Below are 23090 nucleotides of genomic sequence, written 5' to 3' on the forward strand. Positions count from 1 at the left end.
GCGGTTCATCTGGAATCCGACGCTTTCCTAGTTTGTCTCAATCATGCCCTGAGCACAGAAAAGGAGGAGGTGATGGGGCTGTGTATAGGGGAGGTGAGTCGGTCAGCCCGGCGGGGAGCCCGCTGAGCAGTCCCCAGTAGTCCCCGGGGCAGCTGGGAGGCCACCTAAACCTCCGGCCCGGATCCTTGGACGTTCTTGGCATGGCTTTCTTGCGGGGCCTTTTCCTCGGGCCCCGACCCCCGCTTATCCTCCTACAACCCTCCTGCGATCTGCGGTGATACTGAGGTCGTCGCCCCACTGAGCAAAAGTCAAGTGAGAGCCGAAAGCCGTTGGGAGAGGAGGCCATCGAGGTAGAGGGAAGCAGGGAAGTATGGCTAGAGCCTCGCGCCTGCTGCCAGTCTTCCCTCTGGGGAAGCAGAGGTGGCCACAAAGCGCTTAAAAGCTTAGCACAGACCCTCAGGGGCAAGAAGGGTTTTATGGGCCCGAAAGTGTTGCAGAGGGGCGACAGTGGAAGGGTAAACAAAATGTAGTTCTTTACAGTCTAAAAATTCTCCAATCTCTAATGCTGGTGTCAATGAACATATGACTTGATTTTCATATCATGTGCATCCCTGTAGTCAATCAAGCATACTGTGATCAATAATATTTTCTGTTCCTTCCCACTCTAGTTGAATGATGACACAAGGTAAGACTATATTTATTTACTCATGTCTTGTGATTCCTAAGTTCTGAAAATTAGGGCGTTTGGTAGCAACACATATGGCTTGTATATTCAGTGCCATCACAGCTTGCGAGCACCCTCAGGTCTGGTTTCAGCTCCACACCAACCCCGAAGGTTTATTTCTGCCTAACTGAATACAAATTTCACTCGAGGTACATGTGACCTTATGTGAAAAACATAGTTTGTGTAATGTGATCTTTTAAGTGGACCTGCGAAGGCCCTTAGAAATAGAATTTTGTTGACAGGAAAAGACTACCAGTATGTTTCCTATTTAGTGTTCTTATTTTTCCCTTTCTTGCTTGATGTGTTTTATGTTCCTTCTCCCCTCAAATGTCAGTGAGATACCAGTCATTTTCGTTGTGGCAGATAATGTATACATTCAGAAGTTTTTCCCCTGTTGATCCACTTCTTTATCTAAATACTGGCTTTCTGCCTTCTCCATTGCTGGGCCCTATGTGATCCCAGACACCCCACGGAGCGTAAATCCTTGAGGGTCAACTCTTTGGGCAACTTTTACTTAGCTTTCAAAGCATAGCTTACTATATTCTCACAGAAGTCCTGTCCAGCAGCTCAGCCTCACTCACTTTCCCTCCTGTTTTGTTCCCCTGAAGTTACACTGCAAAAACTGTTAATCCACTTGCTCTGCTTTAACTCATTTTCCTATTCCAAACCCAAGTTCCTCTTCCCCCTAATTTATCTCTACTAGGAGTGACTCCAAATTTGCATATACTGGAGCTGAAATGCGCACGGTTGCGGAAAAGGTATGTGTGCTGGAGTCCTGCATGACAGCAGCTTGCAACTGGGGGGGGGGATTGCTGTACTTCGGTGACTTCAGCCCAATTATCAGTCCGTCTGCAGCTGGGTAGGGGTCCTTGCCAGTAAAAGCGGCCATCTACCCACTAGAAAGGGGATCTCATTTTCTGTTCTTTGTAGCAGTTTACCGTCCTTCATCAGAATGAGTAATCACTATCACTGCCACTCTCCTCTCCCTTCCATCTCTGCCTATTTCTCACTGTACTCTTGCTCCTCTTGAGCTTTGGCATCTGGTTCACTGTGGTGTAACTGTGGTGTCACCTATTTATGCTGAGTCTCAGCAGCTACTTGTGAAGCCCTTTTCTTCTTGCAGTTGAACTATCCATATTAGCATAGTCCTTAGACCACTTTGGCTTTTCTCCTATTCATACTTCCACCACACTTGCTTTGGCGTGCACTAGCCTAATTGTGGGATAATCCTGGTGAATTTTTCTGCCAACATACCACAAATACTTTTGTACAATGCAGTAAATATGAATTACTCCCTCCCCTTCCTCCTCCAAGCTCTTAGGCAACAGCTTCACTTACTTATTTTTGTATATAGACCTCGGACCTCTCCATCTTAACCACTTGGGGACTTTTCTGCCTATATCAAAGGGGCAACAGTGGAGGAGGAAATACAAGCTAAAGATTCTCCAGTCTCTAATGCTGGTGTCTTCCTCACAAAGCTGTGCTGACTCTACTCTCCGGCTCCCTCATTAGTGCTCATCTTTCTCCCCAAAACACTGGACTTGTCTGGGTGTTTGTTTTGTTGGGTTGTGCTTCTTTCATTCCTCTCCTTTTCCCCACATCCTTTATGAAGTCTTCATTCTCTGTCTATACACTAAATGTCATTCCTTTTAAGCACTGAAACCTTAGTTGTTTCCGTGTGTGTGTGACAGAAAAGCGAGCGAGAGAGAGAGAAATGAGAGAGTTAGTTTACCCTGACCATCAATTACTAAAATATATTCTGAAACTTAATGATATCATTTTTAAGGGCTTAAATCCTCATATTGAATTTCATATAAATTTGTATTATCTAAATCAGAATTAAACTTCATGAGTTTAGCAACCTTAGCTTTTTTGTTAGTGTATGATTTTTTATCCTTTTGTTTTTAGCCTTTCCATGTACTCATGTTTAAAATGTCTCACTTGCGTGTCATACCATTTAATACTATAGTCTGATAACCTTTTTAATTAGAGCACTTATTCTATTTGAATTTATTTACTAACATATATGTTGGTTACAGTTGCCATCATTTCACCTTCTGTTTGAGTTACATTTTGCTTTATATTACTTTTCTTTCTTACCTTTTGGATTAATCATATATGCATATTACTTTGTTTATTGTTTACCTTATAGGGAAGCTGCGTGGCAGCCACAGGTATTCGTTGACCTGAACTGTCGGTTTCCAGCTCACTCTCACATGCAGTTGGCAATCCTGTGGCCACACCAGCCACAGTCCTTAGAAACGTGCTGTGAAATGTTTTCTTAATTTTGCTTCCGTCTCCATTAGTTATAACCTTATTTATTTATTTATCTATTTTGGTGGAACTGGAGATTGAACTCAGACCCTTGCACTTGCCAGGGAAGCGCTTATTCTACTGAGCCATCTCCCCAGCCCCTATAACCTTATTTTTGATGTTATATTGTACTTTTATTTTTGATCTTTTCCCATATTAGGGATATATGATATGTGGCCATCTTTTCATTGGCCATCCTATGTATAATAACATGAATTACTGATTTATTACAGTCTGCTACAGATAGCTATTTTCACCACTTCCCCAATAGTACAGATGTTTTTAACTTACAGTTTGGCTATGTTCCAATAAACTCAGTGGGTTTTATATGGGGACATTAGAATGAAGACGTTATATGCTAAAAATGCTTTTAATATACCCAAGACACCAAACAATGTAGCTTAGCAAACCAGACACATGGGCTGATTCTGCGGGTGCCTGAACTGCAGCTCCTGCTGTTGTGCACGCGTGTGAGAAGGGATCATACCACAGCATCATACGTCCCCAATCTGGGAAAGGATCAAAAATGAAAGTACAGTTTCTGGTGAGTGCACGTTGCTTTCACACTGTACTAGAACATTAGAACGTTTTGTTTTCGTTTATTCCCTCACTTTTGGCTTATTGACATACAGTTTAATTCTAAGGCTACTTTAAGCTTCAGGTGACAGTGTTGTGTTTTCTGCAGTAAATATTCATTATATTTATCTAAACGCTTGATCTCCATGGTATTTGTTGCTCCTTTCATTTTGGGGATTTTTCTGGGCTGCTAATGAGTTCCCTCCATTGCACATCTGAAAATCTCTTTATTTTGCCTTAATTTGCTTTAACTTTTGAAGGATATATTGTTTCAATAAAGAATTCTTGGTTGGCAGATACTCTTTTAGCATCTCACTCTCCTTGGGTTTTCATTCTTTCCTTTGAAACGCCAGCTATTGTCTTTCCTTGGAAGGCTGTGCATCTTTCAATCTGTGCTTTTGTTCCTTTAATTGCTTGTCAGACATTGTACTGGGTGCTGGCAATAAAAACATAAATAAAGTCCCTGCTCTTAAGCTTACACTTTAATAGGAGAGAAAATTGTGTTAAATAGGAGACAATATGTATCCTAACAGAAGTGAATAGGTATGATAAGAGGAATCATATGCAGAAGAAAATAATTACTTTTGACAGGATGATCAGGAAATTTAAAGGATATGAAAGAGTCCATCATGTGGGAAAAAAGGCTGGGAAGCCCCCTGTGGGGACAGGATGGGAAAGGGCACAAGCTCTGAGGGGCTCTAAGCAACCCAGTAATGCCAGGGAACTGTGCAAAGGTGCTCACACATGCTTTTCAGCAGGACATCACTTGGACAGCTTTTTGTTTATTAAACAAAGTGGAAATGTAGTTGTAAAAATAGTCAGCACTTACTGTCAAAGCCTTGTTTTGAAAATCAGTTTTACTATTTCACCTGTGTGGGGGTTTTGTGCTAGGAATTGCAGGTGCTATGCCATTGAGCTATATCCCGGGCCCCCATTTCATTAAATCTCTATGAGAGTAAAAATCGAAGAGTTCAATTGGTTAGATAGCTTTCTTTTTTGAAAAGTACAAAATTATAAGCTAAATGTAAAAATAAAATCATTGCTTAGCTATTTGTAGCAGAATCTTGAAAATAGATAAAATCGTTGTCCATTAGAGATACAATCTTGGGGCCTAGGGAGATAGCTCATGCTGAGTGTTTAGATTTGAAAACTTATTTAAACATTCACCCTATTTTATGATCAGCCCTTGTTTCTCAACCAGTTGTGCTAATTTCTGGTGTGTGTTTTCACCACCCTTACTCACTGCATCTGCAACATTGTGACTCTGTCCTCTTCCCCAAAATGATCATGAAAAGTAAAGGTTTTGGAACAAGTCAGGACATTGAGGCAGCCACGACAGTGCCACTCGTGACACTCAGGAAAGAGGACTTCTAGAACTGCTTCAGAAAGCAGCAAGAAACATGAGATCAGTATGCAAGTGTTTTGAGGAGGATTCATACAAAATATATCCTTTACTGTAATACATTTTTTGGGAAAACTTTTTTCTAAATATTCTTTGTAAGTTTTGATCCCATGCCATACTCGTACCTGTGAAAGCAGACTGGCCACATTCCAGAGGCTCGGTAAGCAATGTAAATTGCCTGCCATGGCTGACTATCTTACGCCAGAAGCCCCTTAGGTTTGCAGACTTGGCCCTTCATTGTCTTGCAGTACAAGCTCACCTTTTCCCCCTGAAACTCTTGACTTGCGCTGCTCTGATTTTGCCTTCTCTGTCTTCCTGCCTGTCCCGCTTATCCTAGCCTATCCAGTATATAGACGCCCCTTTTGATTCAGGTGCAGACCTGTGCTCCCTTCCTCCCACCTTTTTCATTCACTCATAAAATGTTATTAACTCCCTCACCTGCCTGGTAATGATGGCCATACCATACATCCTTTCATCCCAGATCAGCTCATCTGAAAATGAGCTCACCTCTGTCTTCTAAGCTCAGATCAGCCTCCCTTGCTCCATCTAGTCTCAGCCTTTACACTTGACTGTCATCATTAATGATTTTCTGTCCTGTCTGTGGTTCGTAAGCCACCAAACCTTGATTCTTCCTTAATGGCTTTCACATCTGTTTCTTTTGTCCCTGTCATCTACTTAAATCCAGCACTTTATCATTATTTCATGTAGGTTACTGCAATAATTTCCTTCCAGTTCATCCTGACAATCACAGCTTGTTGCTAGATATCTTGCACATTTTCACTCCAGCCTTCCTCCTCTGACTTACCATTTGCTGTTATACCTTAAGCTCTGTGTCTAAGTCAGTTGGCCAGTTTGCCTTTCAAACTCTTCATTCATACTTCACTAGTGCATATACCCATTTGACATACATGTAGAAATTCTATGAGCACACATACACACATACACCAATCGGTGAACAGATAGACTTGCCTACCTTCTTCCTTTTTTTGGTACCAGGAATCGAACTGAGGACCTTGTGCTTGCCAGGCAGGCACTTGTGCCCCTGAGCTCTATCCCCGGCTCTGCCTACCTTTCTGTGAAGGTTTTTGTCTAAATGATTTCTTTCCTGTGAGCTCCCTAGCTTTGATTTGTTGCATTATTAGCATAGTTTCATGTATGATTGTTCCTCAACCGTATCATTGTTTTGAATCATTTGTCAGCGCTCTGATTTATATTCTTTTGTGTGACAGTGTCTTGTACATAGTTGTTACCTGAATTATTATTAAGCATTCAAAAAGGTGTTCCTTTATCTAAATACTAACTTTTATATTTTTGTTCCAATTTCATTTGAAACATTTCATTATTCTTGCAGAAAGTGTCAGTTTTCCAAAATGAAATCTTTAACCAGATACTCTAGTAATATGCAATCCTGTAATTAACAGCAGATGTAAGAGAGAAGTATTGGTGGTGAGAAGTAGTAATGATTTCTTCGTATTTTCCTTCAGGTTGACACCGTCAGAATTGTTCATGTTCATTCTGTCATCATCCTCCGACGTTCTGATAAGAGGAAGGACCGAGTAGAAATTTCTCCAGAGCAGCTGTCTGCGGCTTCAACGGAGGCAGAGATATCCTTGCTGATCAATAAGCTTTCATGTGCTCAGGGGCTTTTGGGCTACATTGATCTGCTTGCTATCAACTTTCTTCCTACGGATTGTTTTCCAGTTTTCATATTTACCCTTAAGATCTAATTGTTTGGTTAATCAGAATTTCTCTTTAGCCTTTTAATGGCTTTTATCAGAAAAAAGAGAAATTTCTCACGTTCCTGTTCCTAAATGCTTGAAGACCCCGGGGTCAAATACTGTGACAATGAACTCTATGAGGCCCCTGGTCTTCCGTGCCCCTCCCGCACCTTCTCCATTCCTTTCTGTCCCTCCTTCTATTTTTCCTAAAGTCATGTTACTGATTTTCAGGTGACTCACTACCTCCTCTCTACCCTTTGGGATATTTGCTCTTGAGATTTCCCCTTAAAAGAAGTAGTATTGAGTAGTCAATGCAATATTCCGTGAGGAATAATGTATATCAGTGCTTTTAGAAACTTACTCTTGGGCGGCAGGGGAGATAGCTCAGTGGCTAGTATGCCTCCCTGGTTAGCACAAGGTTCTGAGTTCAGTCCCTGGTACTAAAAAAGCAAAACAAAACAAAAAACTGCCCTAGAAATTTACTCTTTTGGTTTAAGTCAGACTTGTAGATAACTAAAAATAGTTTTGAAAGTAGGTAAAACACAGATATGGTAGAAACTTTACAAAGTACAAAGCAGTATATAAAAATGGGTATTTATCCAGTGTCTGCTACAGTTCTTCCCTGGTCCCTTGCCAGATATAACCAATCAGTTGTGCATGCATCCTTACAGATGGATTCTATAACTGTGGAAATGTAGGAACAGTCTCTGAAAAAGTGTTCAATCACTTCTCACATGCAGCATCCAGCTTTTTTCACCTAACAGTGTCTCTTGAAATTCTTTTACTTCCACATACACAGCGGCCTTACCATACTTACTTCTTCCGTCCTTGTGCACGTGTTCGGGCTATATGTAAATGTGTACCTTGTTGCAGCGCACAGATGCGTGTGGAGCTGCAGGATCCCTTCGTAGAAGCAGAGCATCTTATTCAGAATGCTTAAAGTTAGCCAAGGTTAGAAATCCTTACTTTTCCCATTAGTTGTGAATATCCACACATAGTAAACTCATTATTAGAAGTTTATCACAAAATGGACTTACAAGTAGTCTTACATGATAATAGCATAAACACTATACTGTGACATCTGTTCCTTTATCAGAGCATCCCTTGTCATACATCTATCTGTTCTTTTTATGTCTTCATGGACATGTGAAGGAACAAGGTTATTTTCACTTCCATATCCTAGATCTTAGTTTCTAGACTTAACAGACGTCAAATTGTTCACATAAGCAATGATGGTGCACCTTTTAGAGCTTTCAGTGATAACAAATAGCCCACCATAGCAAATGTGCCGTAGGTTCGCTGTCACTAACATAGAGTATTTCTTCATGTCTGCTGAAAGCTTTGCTCTAAGAAACTTTATATTTTATAATCTTTCCTTAGAAATATAAGAAAAATAGGGAATCCCCTGAGTTATGTTTGCAACTTGTCCTTTCTTTAAAAATGTTCCTAACAATATTACAAATTAATTATATCATAATACATATCCCTGGTATTCAGGTAATTCTTTAAGCAATATTCAAATATACTTGTCCTATGTTTACCATAGAACTTACTTTTGAGCTTTCAGTAAGTCTATTAAGATTTGTCAGATATTTAATAATGTAGGCAATCATAAAATTGTACTCACTCCTACTGTAACATTTTCATTTTATATATTTTGTGTCATTTTATATAATTTCCTGGGCGTGGGTGTTGATAGATTTTTTCTTTGTAGTCTCACCTTTGCTGCCTTTTCAGGCTGGTATAATAGTACCTCACAGGACTTCTAAACACGTTGTCCCCTGTGGCATATCAGCTGCAGCATGACATCTGGTAAGATGCCAGTGCATCATTTGCGCCTACTGCAGCTGCAGGACCTCCTTCTTAGCTGCCTCCAAGCAGCCCTTCGCTGATTTGATTCAATTTAGGGGGGGATTTTCACCACTTGCATCATTTTTACCTTTTTATTTTTCTTTCTTTTAGAGACAGGGTCTCACTATGCAGTTCAGGCTGGCCTTAAACTCACTTTGTGGCCCAGGCTGGCCTCAAACTTGCAGCAATCCTCCTGCGTCAGCCTCCCCAGTGCTGAGTTTACAGGTGTGGTCTACCACAGCAGGCTCAGTTTTTTCTGATTTCAACAGAATATGATTTTAGTTTATTTTCTAGTGAAGGTTTAAAAGTAGCGTTTGTAACATTTCAATCTTGTCTCTAGCATGTACAAGCTTTCACAACTGCCACTCAAAGTCTTGTAACTGTGTAGGGAGGAAAAGCACTGTTTTTGTAATGGAGTGTCCAGATTTCATCTTGTCTACTTCTCACATATTTCATCACAACACTTCTTTTTTTAAAAGTAGGACAGTTTCAGTAATTAATACATTGCATATTATTGTCTTCTTAGTGGTTATTCATAGTACAAGATGCAGACATGATATCCTGTCCAAACACTATTAGTACAAAGCTTTCTTCTCATTGAGTTAAGAGAAAGTAGCTGTATATCTATCCTAACTATTCTGCATATACACATACAAAATGGTCCTTCCTTTGTATCCCCTTATTTTGTTTAGTTTTGTCACAGATGGGTATTCCATTGCCATTTAAATATTGTAGGTGCATGAATTCAGCAAAATAATCCAATGTAGTCCAGTAGTCCATAATAGTAGTGGGTTGTCCATAGGAGTGGCAATGTCCAAACTTGTTGACTTGAGCCCTTTACAGCTCAGCATATTAATATGGCTTTACTTTTTATACCTCATTTGTATACTTTTCTGCTGGATGCTTAAGACCAAGATAAAGCAAAACCCATATAACAAGAAACATCACAGCACTTCTTGAGGAATTAAATTCAGTTGCTTCAGTTGCTGAGGTGCCTCTTCACCTGATAAATCTTTACCAACTGCAGCCTTGAGTGATCTGGTAACATCTAGAATAAGGACCTATTCTACTGAATCCCAGACCTGTAGGCATCTTGGCAGAAAGCATAAGCCTGGCTGCAAATTCTGGCACTTAGTTGGGGAGAAGGTGCAAGCCCAGCAGCCTGTTGTTATTTTTGGCTTGACTCCATCCATGTGCAGAGCTAGGGCCTGGGTCATGTGAGAGCATCCGACTCCCACAATGCCATTGCTCCCCATGAGGTTCTCCTGCCTTAGCAAAATTTTGTAATATTGCCAATCTGGACAGCAAAAGCTGTTTTTATTTCTTGCGATTTTAATCTTTGTCTTCCTGTATATAAATGCTATATTTCTCATATTAAGAATCATTTTACTTTTCTCTGAGAAACCTTGGCTTTGTTCCTCGATGGCAGGGTCCTTTTCTAGAGCCAGACAGATCCATGATGAGCCGCGTTCCAGGTGCTGGTTGTGTCTTGGCAGCGGTTGAAGCCTCTGGAGTCTAACCATGAGCTTGAGCTGCAGGTTCCTGAGCTGCTTGGTATGGGAGTAATGATCACAGCCCTGAGGCAAGACCTCATAAGGGCACTGCCTGGGCCTGAGGCTGAGGCTTCCAGCCAGCCAGCTTGGATGCTGCTAAACTCTGCTCCTGGTGCTGGCAATTCCCTTGCATCCTCTTGAGGGGCAGTTTCTTTTCCAGGCTGCACCTGAATATCTGACACGCTTGTCCCTGCCTGGGATCTGCTGCAGTCCTTCCTGAGTGGGGCTCACTGGGGATTTCCGAGGTTTGCTCCCAGTGCAGTGCAGCTGTGGCCCACCTGGACCTTTAAACTCTGGGTCTCAGTCTGTCTCTGTCTCTGTCTGTCTGTCTGTCTGTCTCTCTCCCTTTGTCTGTATCTTTACTTCTCTCCGTCTTGTTCTCTCTTTTTCTCTCCCTTTACCCCTCTCCCCCTTCTCCCTTTCTCCCCTCTCCTCCCTCTTCTTTCTTCTTTCTCTCCTTCCTGGCTGCCATGAGAAGAACAACTTTTCTTATCACATGCTGTCTGTCTGCCACGATGTTTAACCTTGCCTCTGGCCAATGAGCCAAAATAAATGTTTATGCTTTTTTTTTAATTTTTGTGGTACTGAAGATTGAACCTTGGGTGTTTGTGCTGAGCTACATCCTCAGCCCTTTTCCATTTTGAGACAAGATCTTGCTACGTTGCCTATGCTAGGCCCAAAGGTGAAACCCTTTGGCTTAGTCTACCCCAGCCATCTGTTCCTTTTCAGTTGTTTATCTCAGGTGTTTTGCCACAATGAAGAAAGGTAGCAAACACATCCCCCTACTCGGGACTGAAAGTTCTCAAGAGCTCGCTTTGCTTTCTATCTAGTGGCCTTCCTTGCATGATGACCAATATCCTTGATAATGATTGCTTAGTGTATCTTGTCTAGTTTCTTTGTTATCATGTTTTTATCTTGGCTAAAAGCAGAAAGCCCTTTCACTGATATTTACAAAACCAAAACAAACTTTCCCAAACAAACTTCCTAGGATGGAACTATGGAGAAATGTTTAGAGTCAGGGTCACATACTGTAGCTTCAAACTGTACTAGTGCACCTCCGGAGTGGGTGATGGCCCCAGAGCTGCAGTTCGTCTCCTGCTCGGTGAGCCACACAGCTTGTGCGGCATATCGCACTGCTGCCCACCGCTGTGCCAAGCGTCACTCCTGTTGGTCCGCAACTGAAGAAACAGGCCAAGAGGAGTAAAATGACTTCTCTGGCATTCGAGCATTTCAAAATACCCTTAAAAAGTTTTGTTCTTCAGACTTAGTTTTATAAAAGGGATTATTATGTTTTAATATAAATAATTGGTAGGAAAACTAATGAGCATCTTACAGGCTAGCGGGAGCCATCTCATCCTGAGTAATACTCCCAAATTCTAGCCTAAGATAGTTATTGGAAATTTGTATTTCTGTAACAAAAGAGGAAAACCTCTTTGGGGTGATACTGCTAGACACATGGGGTGACTATGAATGGGAGCTGTTTGCTCATTTGGTGGCAGATGCCATAGGATTTGTTATTGCTAACATTGAGAACCTGCCGAAGAAACATAAATAAAACAGTCCTTAGGGCTGGGGTATCAGTTAGGGACGTAGTACGTGCCTAGCATCTTGAGGCCCTATCCTCAACGCCAAAAACAGATACATAATAAAACGAAGAGCAAAAGAACCTTGTATTTCTTTTCTAAAAGTCATACTGGGCTGAAATTACAGAAGACAAAATTCTCAAGTTGATAACGTGAATGACTTCTGATGGTTTTAACAAGCTGCTTAATAGTGTAATAGTGTAGGTAAATAGTGGTCAGTATTTGAATGATCAAACATTACCTAAACTGGTTAAGATTATATTGGCTGGGAGTGGTGGTGCACCCTTGTAATTCCAGCACTTAGCCTGACACAGGAGGATCACTGAGAGTTCAAGGCCAGCCTGGAGTACAGAGAAAGACCCTGTCTCAAAACAAACAAAACCCAAAAATGTATTATATATAATTATAATCTCAATTACATAGCTCTGCATTACTGGAAATCATACAGATTCTGTTACAAAAACCTTTAAGTAGGTAATCAGTAGAAATTCTGAGCGTCACCTCGTCCTGTTGTTAGATTGTAATAGCTTTATTTTAAATTTTAGGATGCTTTCTGAGCCCTTATTAGCACGTTTGAAAATACCTTGACAGACACACAGGTTGGCCGAACTAACGGGCCGCCCCATGAGAGTTGTGGGCTGGTATCATTCCCATCCTCATATAACTGTTTGGCCTTCACATGTGGGTAAGTATTATAGGGTTGCAATGTCAACTGACCTCACAAATGGATATTCTTTTTCTTCCTCCATTACACAGGCTGTGTTTATTTTAACCCAAAATTTAACCATCCTTGAATATCATTATTTTGATTTATGTTGTTATATTTTTTGAAAATTTTATGTATTTGGTACCGGGTCTTACTGTGCAACTCATAGTGATGCTCCTGTTTTTAGCCTCCCCAGTGCTGGGATTACAGGTGTGAGCCCCCACACTTGGTCTCCGTGGCTGGCTCAGCATGCCCAGGGGCAGCACCAGCACAGCATGTGGTACCAGGGATCGAACCCCAGTCCCTGCTCTTGCCTAAGCAGGTGCTTAGTCCACTGAGCTATCTTGCCGGGCTCTGTTGTCATGTTTTAAAAGTAACAATTAATGTCCAATTATTATTAACAGTAAAAATAAAAGTTCAGCATCCAGTTTTGATGGTATTTAAGAAATCAGGACTGAAAGCCTGACAATCATTTGACATCCAAAAATAATGAAAGTAGCTGAGCATAGCTGATTGCTAAATGCCACTACTATGCAGTCCATGTCTATTCTGAAGACTCACAGGTGTTAAAGGTGAATTTTGCAAAGCTGGTTTTTATCATCTGTTCATATATAATTCATTGTAGCAATCATGGCTCTCATAATTCACTTTGGCATGTCTTCACCTCTCCAATCAATATAATGTACCTAAGCTGCTTTTTCTTTCTTTAACGTTTTTTGAGAATCATGCTTGATTTTTGCCTCTGCCTGACTTTCCACAAAAAAAGTAAGATAACTGCTTAGGAAGTTAACCATGTGGTGATGGTTTGCAAATGTCTCCTCTGATCTCTACAGTAAAGGGGTTAGAGATCTACCCCCTCCTTGTATGGGTTAAAGTGGCAGAGCTGAGGGCTGAGCCTGTATTGTCTGTATCACTAAGCACATTGTTAAGTTTAGCTTTTTCTTTCCTTCAGAAGGCTTTCTCTATGATGAAAGTTCATTAACTTATATTCTAGTTTAAGCTCCTCATCTCCATGCAGTCAACAGGTAACAAAATGTTCACAGGCCTGGTTTCCCGAATAGCACTGTTCTAAGACAACCAAGTTGAAGTGTCAAGTAGACAATCGGGTAGATAGTTCTGGAGCTCTCTAGAGTTTGGAGGACATGAGTTGGGAGTGGCTGGTGAAGAGATAAAAAGTGAAACCATGGAGCTGGGTCAAATTTCTCTAGTAGTGATGGAAAAAAGATGGACAAAACTGAGCCGTGGCTGTGCCAATATTTCAAATGCAAAGATTAGAAGATCTAGCAAAAGAGATTGGGAAAGATCAGGCAGGAAGTTAAGAGAACCAGAAGCAAGAGTGAAAGTGTAAGGCCAAGTGAAGACAGTGCTTCAGGAGTGATAGAGTCAGCTAAGAAATCAGGTCAACCAAGCCCCAGTAGTAGGTCACTGGTGACCTTGACAAAAGCAGTATGGGTGATATGAAGCACAGTAATTGTTTTCAGTGGCTATGGATGAAGTGGGAAAGAACTAGTGGTTATGAAGTACCTTTGACGAGTTGGGTATTGTATTTATTTATTTTCTGTATTTTAGGGAAGGGTCTACAGTGTGTGCAGGGTTTCACTACTAGATCCTACTCGTAGTGATCTGCCTGTTTACAGCCTCCCAAGAGCTGGGATTACAGGCACACCCTACCATGTCCAGTCTCAATTGCCATCTCAGTGCACCCTGGGGATGGGGCCAGCATGGCAGGCCTGAGGATCGAACCCCGGCTCCTGTGCCTGCTTGCAGGGGCTTTAATCCGCTGAGCTATTTGGCTGGTCCTAGATGTTGTGTTTAAAGATCTTATAATTTTTAAAAGATAAAACCTGTGAGAGAAAAAATGTCTGTCCTCATTTACTTGATAAGGAAATAGGCTTAGAAATATTAAGACCTTAATCATGGTCATATACAGAGACCATTTATAGACTTGTATATTTTCAGCAACAGTTTGAATCAGGCTATATTCCCCACCCAAGTATTTCTTCCATGTGCACTGTTATGTCCTGTTTGCTTTCAGGTTTTACTTAGGAAGGCATTGACAGGAAGTCTCAGTTCACATCAGAAAAGTATAAATGCAAAGAATGTTTAAGAATGGGTTGTCAGGCCGGGGAGATGGCTCAGAGGAATAAGTGCATCCCTGGCAAGCTCAAGGGCCTGAGTTCCATCCCTGGTTCCACCAAAAAATAAATAAATAAAAAATAAAAGAATGGATTGTCAAATTGAAGGCACCAGATAGCTGTATTCTTCATAAACAACAGCCTGAGGGATACAGCTCTTTAAATTTAACTTCTGTTCATTTTAGGTATTTTATGTCTTGAAAAATCATTTTCAGTGTTGTTATTTGATGCCTTTTCATTTCCTTTTCAAAAATTGAGTAGCTCTTTAAATAGTGGGGTTTTATTTCTATTCTTGAGGATGTTTAATACAATTGTATTGCAACCAGTTCTATATCGAGGATTCCTCCAAGAATTTGCTCCAAAATAGTTCTATACTTCTATTCTTTAGTAACAAGTCTAAGCACTTTTGTAGAAGCTGTTTATTAACAGGCTTTTTCCTCCCCAGGAAACATTTGTGTCTCCTTCTAAAGCCTATCTCCTTGAGTCCCCATTGGAGGGAATTATCAAACTGGGGGAGTATAAAGTCTTCAGTTTCTTTCTTATTGCTATATTTCATAGCAAGGCTACTCTAGGCAGCCTATAGTTATTAATACTTTATTACTTAACAGCAAATATTTTGTGATTTTTCCTAACCTAGCAAAATATTTGTACTTTGACAATTACATTGTCCTTAGGGTGGATCCCTGTATTGCCTATAGAACTTGCATGCTGGGAGGTCCACTGAAAAATACAGTTTACTGACAGAACATTTTATTTTCAGATGTGCGCACACAAGCCATGTACCAGATGATGGATCAAGGCTTTGTGGGTCTGATTTTTTCCTGTTTCATAGAGGATAAAAACACAAAGGTAGTGTGTGTGTGTGTGTGTGTGTACATATCTCTGTGCATGTGTGTACACAGAGTAGAGAAAAATCTGTTTGCAATTTAAGGGGATGACCAGAGAAGATATCAATGAGACGGGCTACTGAGTCAGTATCCAAAGAAATGAGGGAGCAAATCTGTGGACTTCTTAGTGGAAGAATATTCAAGGCAGAGGAAGAAGCCAGTGCAAAGCCCCTAAGCGAGTATGGCATGTTTAGGGAATACTAAGCAAGTTGGTGTGGCTGCCTCAGAGAGAGTCAGTTTTACACTCTTATCACCTTGTCCTATTTTCTTACCCCCTTTCCTTCTTGAAAGTGTCCCTATTTGGATGATAACTCATTTGTTCATCCTAAATGAGGTCCAGAAGACAATGAGGGCATGATATTGCAGGGCCTTCCTGGCCTTTGACTTGAGTTGGGAAGCCCCTCAAGAGTGACTTCCTAGTGATCTCTGTGGCTGCTCTGTAAGTACCAGACTGGGTGGGGATGGTAAGGATAGAGTCCACGGCATCAATGAAACCATTCAGGAAGGTGTGGTAATGTAGATAAAAGTGGATGGAGGTTTGAGCACAGTGATAGAAGTCGAGGCAATCAGTGGTCAGATTAATTATATTCTTAGAATCCGTGTTCATAATGAATGAATGTTCTCCATAAAATCACTTCCAGAAACTAATAAGCTCAGTATTTTAAACTTCATACTTCATTTTGAAATACTTTCTGCCTTGTGATCACAGTTTTATTTATTATCGTCACCAGTAGTTGTTAAAGGAGTTGGTCAGCTTCCAACATAGCAGTTTGCATGTTGCAGTTCTTGTATTTGCTAGCAGTTCTTTCACAGGAGCAGACATACGTCTTTGCGAGCACTTTATGTTGGTTCATCTTTAGAATCTCCTTTAACTTTCCACTTCCAGGAGAGGTTGCAGGGCTCTAGGGTCTACTAAACTGCTATGAAATTGCGAACACATGGCAATGAATAATGGTTGAAGAGCTAGACATACTTTTCTGATTTCATTATTATACATTGTATGCATATGTTGATATTACCAGATTATAATATATTCCTATATATTCTATATAATATATTCCTGTATTACCATTATATATCCCATAAAGCTGTACAAATATTGTATCTGCATTGATAGTTTTAAAACCACAACAAAAATTAATCCTTCATTGTGTAACATTTCTTTCCTTTCCTTTTTTAATAGACTGGCCGGGTACTATACACTTGCTTCCAATCAATACAGGCCCAGAAGAGCTCAGAGTAAGTAGGACAGAGATATGTATATGGTGATTGGGTAATTTGTGGCCCAAAGACTTGATTGTTTTGTTTCATTTTATTTCTGTTACTGGCAAGATACCAGCAACTGTATTTCTAATTATACCACTGACAGCTGTACAAAGAATTAAATCTTCATAGCAGGTTAGGTAATCAGGGTCTAGGGCTAGCGTCGTAGAAGTAGTCTCTTCACTATAATAACATCACAGTCTTGTTCCACATATCCTATATGATTTATACTGCTATTTTTTCTCTCTGATGAACTGAAAGTTGGAGACTGAATATGCAGTGTGTTACAAGTCTTTTTTTTTTTTTTTTTTTTTTGGTACTGGGTTTGAACTCGGGACCTAGCACTTTCCAGACAAGTGCTTAAGTCACTGCGTTATCTCCCTAGCCCTACAAGTTTTTGTAGATTCTTTGCTGTCCCATAATCTTCAGAATTATAGTGTCTCACTGAAAATGTTTGGCTAGGTTAACTTCTTCAGTACAATTCCACAGAAGCTAGCAAATCATAATTGAGCATTTTTTATATGCCAAGTGGTGTGGCAGGCAGAGGAGGTGAAGGCTGAGCTCATTGTAGAATTGGGAAATGGAAGCAAGCTATCTTAAACATTTACTTTTCTTGTAAGGTTGGCTTATGTATTACAGCAGTGTTCGAAGTAACATAGAATTTGGAAAAACTTAGATGCTTGTTAGTATAGAACTAATGAAGTCAATTATAAGGAACTCATATAATGAATAATATGCAGCCTTAATAAAGAGCTGTGAAGAATCCTAATATTAAAAAGGCAGTGTATATAGCGCTGCCATTTGTGCAAAGGCATGGAGCAGAATTGCATCTGGCTGCATATTTGCTTGTCAATACAGAAGTATCTGGAAGGAAACATGCCAGTCACTTCAGGAGACAGTAAGTGGACGTGAGGGACTAACGATATCCTTTACATAGCTTTGGAGTATGGAATCTTTGCAAGTGTTTTCTAAGCAAAAATTTTACCCTTTTCACCAAACTAATAGCTGCATAATGTATAAAATATTATTGAATGGTTTATAATCCATAGTCTTACTCTTCAAAAAGAATCACTTCCATTTCTTAACCTTGCTTTTAGTTCTTCTGATATTTCCTTTGATATCATTGAATAATATGACTATACTCTTTCTTGTTTGTTTTTGAAGCCAGGAATCAAAGTCAAAACCTCATGCTTGCCAGGCAGGCACTGTGCCGCTGAGCTATATCCCTGGACCCCCTATACTCTTTCTTGTTCTTCTAAATTTAGATATATCTGTTTTTATTGTTATCTTATTCTCAAAAATTAAGATTTAGCTCACATTACCCCATCTCCATTTTCTCCAAGGTTAGTTACATTAGTCTTTATCATCCTTCTGTTAGTTACTTTCTAATTTCTTTATTCATTCTATCAACAATTGACAATCAATAGTACCTTCTAGGTCACTACTATTCCTTATGGTTTTACTCTAAGTATTCATATTTCCAAAGTTGCAAACATCTATGTGCTTGCCTGGTTATAGCCTTGATTATATTTTCTGTATGTTTAATTCTAAGAATAGAAAATAAAGCATCACCATCATTATGATTATGTAAATATCGTTCCCTGTGCAACAAAGCAGTATATATTACTACACCGTGATTTCACGTTCTTCCTTAGGTACTGATATCCCAGAACTTTCTTTCCTTGTGCTCCTGAATTGGGTCCCTTGTGGTCTAGATTCTTCGTTTACTCTGTCTTTCTGTTGGAAGAGACCTTCCAATAACTTCCAAGAATGGTGTCCATTTGGGCTGATTTCTCGGCCCTATTTCACAGAAATGTTTTTATTCTTAATAATAACCTCACTAGGTAAAGAATGTTAAATGGCATTCTACCCCCCAGAATGTTTTGAGAGGGTGGGAGGTTCTTGCTGTGTACTTTAGGCTGGCCTTTAACTCACTGTGTATCCCAGGCTACCCTCGAACTTTTAGCAATCCTCTCGCCTCAGCCTCCATATGCCAGCCCACCTGGCTCCCCTCAGAACTTTGAAGGCACTGTTTTGTTGTTTTAAGCATGCAGTGTTATTGATAAGTCTTTTTCCAGTTCAATTCTTTTGTAGGTTACTATTTCCCTATCTAACAGCTTTTAGGAATTTCTCCTTCTGATAATTGTGAAATTTTCTGTGATGTATTTAGGATATGGTTTTCTTATTCAAATTGCTGGGTGTATCCTGTGCTGGGAAGTCCTCTTTTAGTTTTGTTTTATTTTTTTACCTTGTAAATTTTATTTTCAAAGTTTGATCAATAAGAAGGAAAATAAGGGGGCCAGGGAGATGGCTTAGTAGAATAAGTGCTTCCCTGGCAAGGGCGTGGACCTGAGTTCAATCCCCAGTTCTGGAAGGAAAAAAAAAGAAAGAAAATAATAAAGCAAAGAGGTACCAGAGACAGGACAGTCATTCATACACACACAAGATATGAACAGTACAGGCTCATTTCTAGCAAATTCAGTCCTCACAACATTTAAAATACAAGGGGCTGGGGAGATAGCTCAGTAGAGTAAGCGCTTGCCTGGCAAACACAAGGGCCTGAGTTCAATCCCTAGTTCCACAAAAAAACCAAAAACATAAAAACAGCATTTAAAATACAAAGTACATTTCAATCTGTCCAAAAGCTGACAACATTTAGCATCAGGGCAGAAACTGTTTTAGCTTCTCAATATCCGTGTACAGTAAAAGATGGGAGTCTAGACACTTACCACCATCAATTCACAAAAAATTAACTTTGGAAAGTAAATCCTGCACATCACCCATTCGCAAGTGATGTAAAGGCGGAACATCTTCCGGCAGGCATGACTCGATGCTGCGGACTGCTCTCCTACAGTGCTTTGTTTCCATCTCCTCCAATGCTGGCTCCAGTTGCTGCACTAAGTGAAGCGGGGTGGCTGGGCCTGTCTGCAGAACTTTGGTGTTGTGATCGCCATTGTGATCAAGGTACAGCTCGAAAGTCACCGCTGGTTTAATTGCTGCCGGAGACTTCTGCTTGCAAGCTGCACATCTAGTCGCCATTGAGCGCCATGGTAAGGGGGAAGGTCAGGTGCCAGTTCATTTAGAATAGTTCTGATCTCCTTTCTGTTGTCCAGATAAAGCTGAGGCAATGATTTGTTTAATTCTTCAGAGAATCCCAAAACAAAAACGGTCTTGGAAATCCAGGTCAGATATCATAAGCTCTGAGCTCTCCACACCATGCTGGACAGCGTCACTACTCACACTGAGTTTTCTGGCGGCGTCTTCGTAGATCTTAGTGTTCGATCCTCCCCTCAGGAAGTCGACTGTGATCTGTCCAAACTCGGCGAGCACCGCACTATCCACTAGTGGCAGGAAAGCCACGTGCTCCCTATGCTCCTCTGACAATTCCAGCTGCACCTTCTCCGCCCAGCCAGTTTCACCTGCGGTGCCGAACCCTCTTAGTTTTGCTTTGTATCGCTAGAGAAAACAATTCACAAGCTCTCCAGCTCAAGGGGTATAAAAACATCTGATTTGTAACTCAGTTCTTTTGTATAATTTAAAGTTTTTTCCTATTTAAATCAATCTTTGAGAAGTAATTTCTCATTCCTTCCACTAACTTCTTCCACAAATGTTTAACTCTCAGACAGCATCCAGAGTGTCAGGTAGATGACCTAAGCAAACCTGTGTTGTAGAAAGGAGGCCTCGTGGGCTCACACTGGTCGTGGGAATCAGAGTAGAAGTCCTTGCACTCATGGTCAGTGTTCTCCTTAGCTAATACACTTCACTCTCCTGCACTCAAAGTCTTAGCAGAAAGAACTACACCCCTAGCTTCCTCTTCTAGCCCTTTCTCTGTTCTCCCTAAGATAGTAGGGCAGCCATGTCACAACCTTTTCGCTGGCCTTCAATAATTCATCTTTATTTCCCTCTTTTTTCCCTAGTATTCCTATAAATCATATATTAAAGGTCTTAGATTGACCTATGTTGACTCATTTTCTCTCATTTTTTCTAGTTTCTTGGATAATTTCTGAACTAACTTACTTTCTTTCTTTCTTTCTTTCTTTCTTTCTTTCTTTCTTGATACTGGGGATTGAGCCCAGAGAGATGCTGTCTCTCTATTTTGAGACAGCATCTTGCCAAGTCACCAAATTGCCTGGGCTGGGCTTGAGCTTGGGAGCCTTCTGACTCAGCCTCCCAAAGTGCTGAAATTTTAACTTCATTTAATTTTTTGAGACAGATGTCAGGGTGGCTTGGAACTCCTGGACTAAAGGGATGTCACCTTGGTATCCTAAGGGTTGGGAGTATAGGAGCACTCCAGCGTACCTGGCCTTTATTGAATTTTTATTTTGGTGATTTTGTACTTTTAATTTAGTTACTCAGAATATATGTTATTGCCATTTAATTGTCCAAACAGTATTACCACACACCTTTTCAATGAATTAGAGAAATTAGGTTAAGTAGCTTAACTGTCGTGTGTGTGTGTGTGTGTGTGTGTGTGTGTGTGTGTATTTTTGCCTTTACTTTGTTTTCTAGCATCCTGTTCTTACTTTTTGATAGAATACTGAAATGTTAAAATTTCTTCTTTTTTCAGTTATCTATTCTCTCTAAGGCCCTTGTTTCTATTGGGTTTTTAGAAATCTTTCTTGCATAGTCAGTTTTAAGAACAGGGGACCACAAACTAAGTGGTATTACTGGAGACTTCCATTTAGGGTGAGTGGCTGGGGAGCCAGCAGCTTTAGTCAGGCGTCACGAAGTGCTGCGCCTGAGCTAGCTCGCTCTGGGATACCAGTGTGAACAGTGGCATCACACTTCTTTCTATGCGGTCCATTGTTATTATGCACTATTAGGTAGAAGAACTCTGTGCTGCTGCTATTGCTGCTAATGACGACATTGATAAAGCCACTTTATAAAGTTGTTTGGAAGCTTCTCAGTTCAACCTTTAGTGATGTTGGTATGGCTATGATTCTAATTGGCATAATGAAAAACAGAATTAACCAATAAATTATCACGTGGATTCATTGCTGACACCACTAGGTGGCGTGCATGCAGGGAATAGCCAATAAGGAAACTGGGGAAAGAAAAAAATTCTACTCAGGTTCCTGAGATCTGTGCTAAGAATGACTTTTCTACCTGGCAAATTTTGGAGAAAGAAATTAGTACTGGTTTTGTTATTGTGCCTCAATTTTCAAGCATTTTAACCACGAGGGGTAATAAGTCCTTAGATAAGATGGAAAAGGCATTACATTTTTACGTGTATGTATAGGAAAAAACATAGTGTATATGACGTTTGATATCTCTGCAGTTTCAGGCATCCACCAGGAATCTTGGAATATATCCCCCACAGATGAGGGGAACTAATGTATGTAATAAAAAAGTGTCAATCCAACAAGAAGATAATGTAATTATATACTTTTAAATTTTGGGACCATTACTTGTTTGTAGAACATAATAATTGCATTTATTATGGAAGTTGGTAGATATACTAATATATCTTCATATAAAACAGTTTTCAAAATATATGAAGCAACTGACAAAAATCTAAAAATTCCCTGAAAGAAAAGTCCAAGAACAGAAGACTATGTATGGTAATTCTGCCACACAATTTAAGAGAAATGAAGAACTTTCTTAAGTTCTTCCACAAAAAATAGAGGAGGAAGGGACATTTCTTAATGCATTGGATTAAGATTGACATTACTCTGTTAATGAAGCTAAACAAAAACATGGCAAAAAGGGAAAATTACAAACTAGCATTCTCTATGAATACAGAATTATAGGGGTCACTGAATAGCTAACACTGAAAAAAGAGTAAAATTGGAGAAACTATACTTCCATATTTCAAACTTACTTCAAAACTTCAGTAACCAAAAAAAAAAAAAAGGGACGGGCTGGGAGATAGCTCAGTTGAATAAATGCTTACCTGGCAAGTGCAAGGGCCTGAGTTCAATCCCCAATTCTGAAACAAACAAACAAACAAACAAACTCCAGTAACCAAAACATTGTAAAATTGGCATGAATATAGATATATAGACCAATGGAATGAATGAAAAGCTCCAAGTGGAACTGGGGAGATAGCTCAGTTGAATAAGCACTTGCCTGGCAAGCGCAAGGGCCTGAGTTTAAGCCCTGGCTTCAAAAAAAGAAAGAAAGAAAAGCTGAAAGTAACCTATTATATGGCCAGTTGATTTTTACCAAGGGTATCATTGCCATTGCATGAATAGTTTCTTCAAGAAATTGTGCTTTGGCAATTGGATATTCATATACAAAAGAATGAAGGTAAGTTTTACCTTATCATCTACAAAAATCAACTAAAAATAAATCAGTGACCTAAATATAGGTGCTAAATCCATGAACATTTAGAAGAAAATCTTTAGGGCATTGGATGCAGCGGTATTTTCTTAGATTT

At 40.1% G+C, this 23090-nt stretch overlaps 1 protein-coding gene, 1 non-coding gene and 1 pseudogene across 2 annotated transcripts in view; 1 reads left to right on the forward strand and 2 right to left on the reverse strand.

Moving 5' to 3' along the window:
* Positions 1–6: 6 nt before the first annotated feature.
* Positions 7–23090, forward strand: part of Brcc3 (BRCA1/BRCA2-containing complex subunit 3) — a gene marked incomplete at its 5' end in the record, with an annotated part of 82086 nt that continues 59002 nt past the window's right edge. Inside the window, 7 exons of the mRNA XM_023708463.1 lie at positions 7–93; positions 669–685; positions 1428–1482; positions 6500–6619; positions 12318–12405; positions 15322–15410; positions 16632–16687. Coding sequence (XP_023564231.1) covers positions 7–93; positions 669–685; positions 1428–1482; positions 6500–6619; positions 12318–12405; positions 15322–15410; positions 16632–16687 — 512 coding nt within the window. The remainder of the gene's footprint in view (positions 94–668; positions 686–1427; positions 1483–6499; positions 6620–12317; positions 12406–15321; positions 15411–16631; positions 16688–23090) is intronic.
* On the reverse strand, positions 2869–2993 carry LOC111814603. Its single transcript, XR_002819547.1, has one exon. It is a non-coding gene; the product is annotated as a small nucleolar RNA SNORA44 (small nucleolar RNA).
* Positions 19451–20443, reverse strand: LOC105741259 (annotated as a pseudogene).

Source organism: Octodon degus, unplaced genomic scaffold (assembly GCF_000260255.1).
Source record: "Octodon degus isolate 3935 unplaced genomic scaffold, OctDeg1.0 scaffold00373, whole genome shotgun sequence".
Classification (NCBI taxonomy): domain Eukaryota; kingdom Metazoa; phylum Chordata; class Mammalia; order Rodentia; family Octodontidae; genus Octodon; species Octodon degus.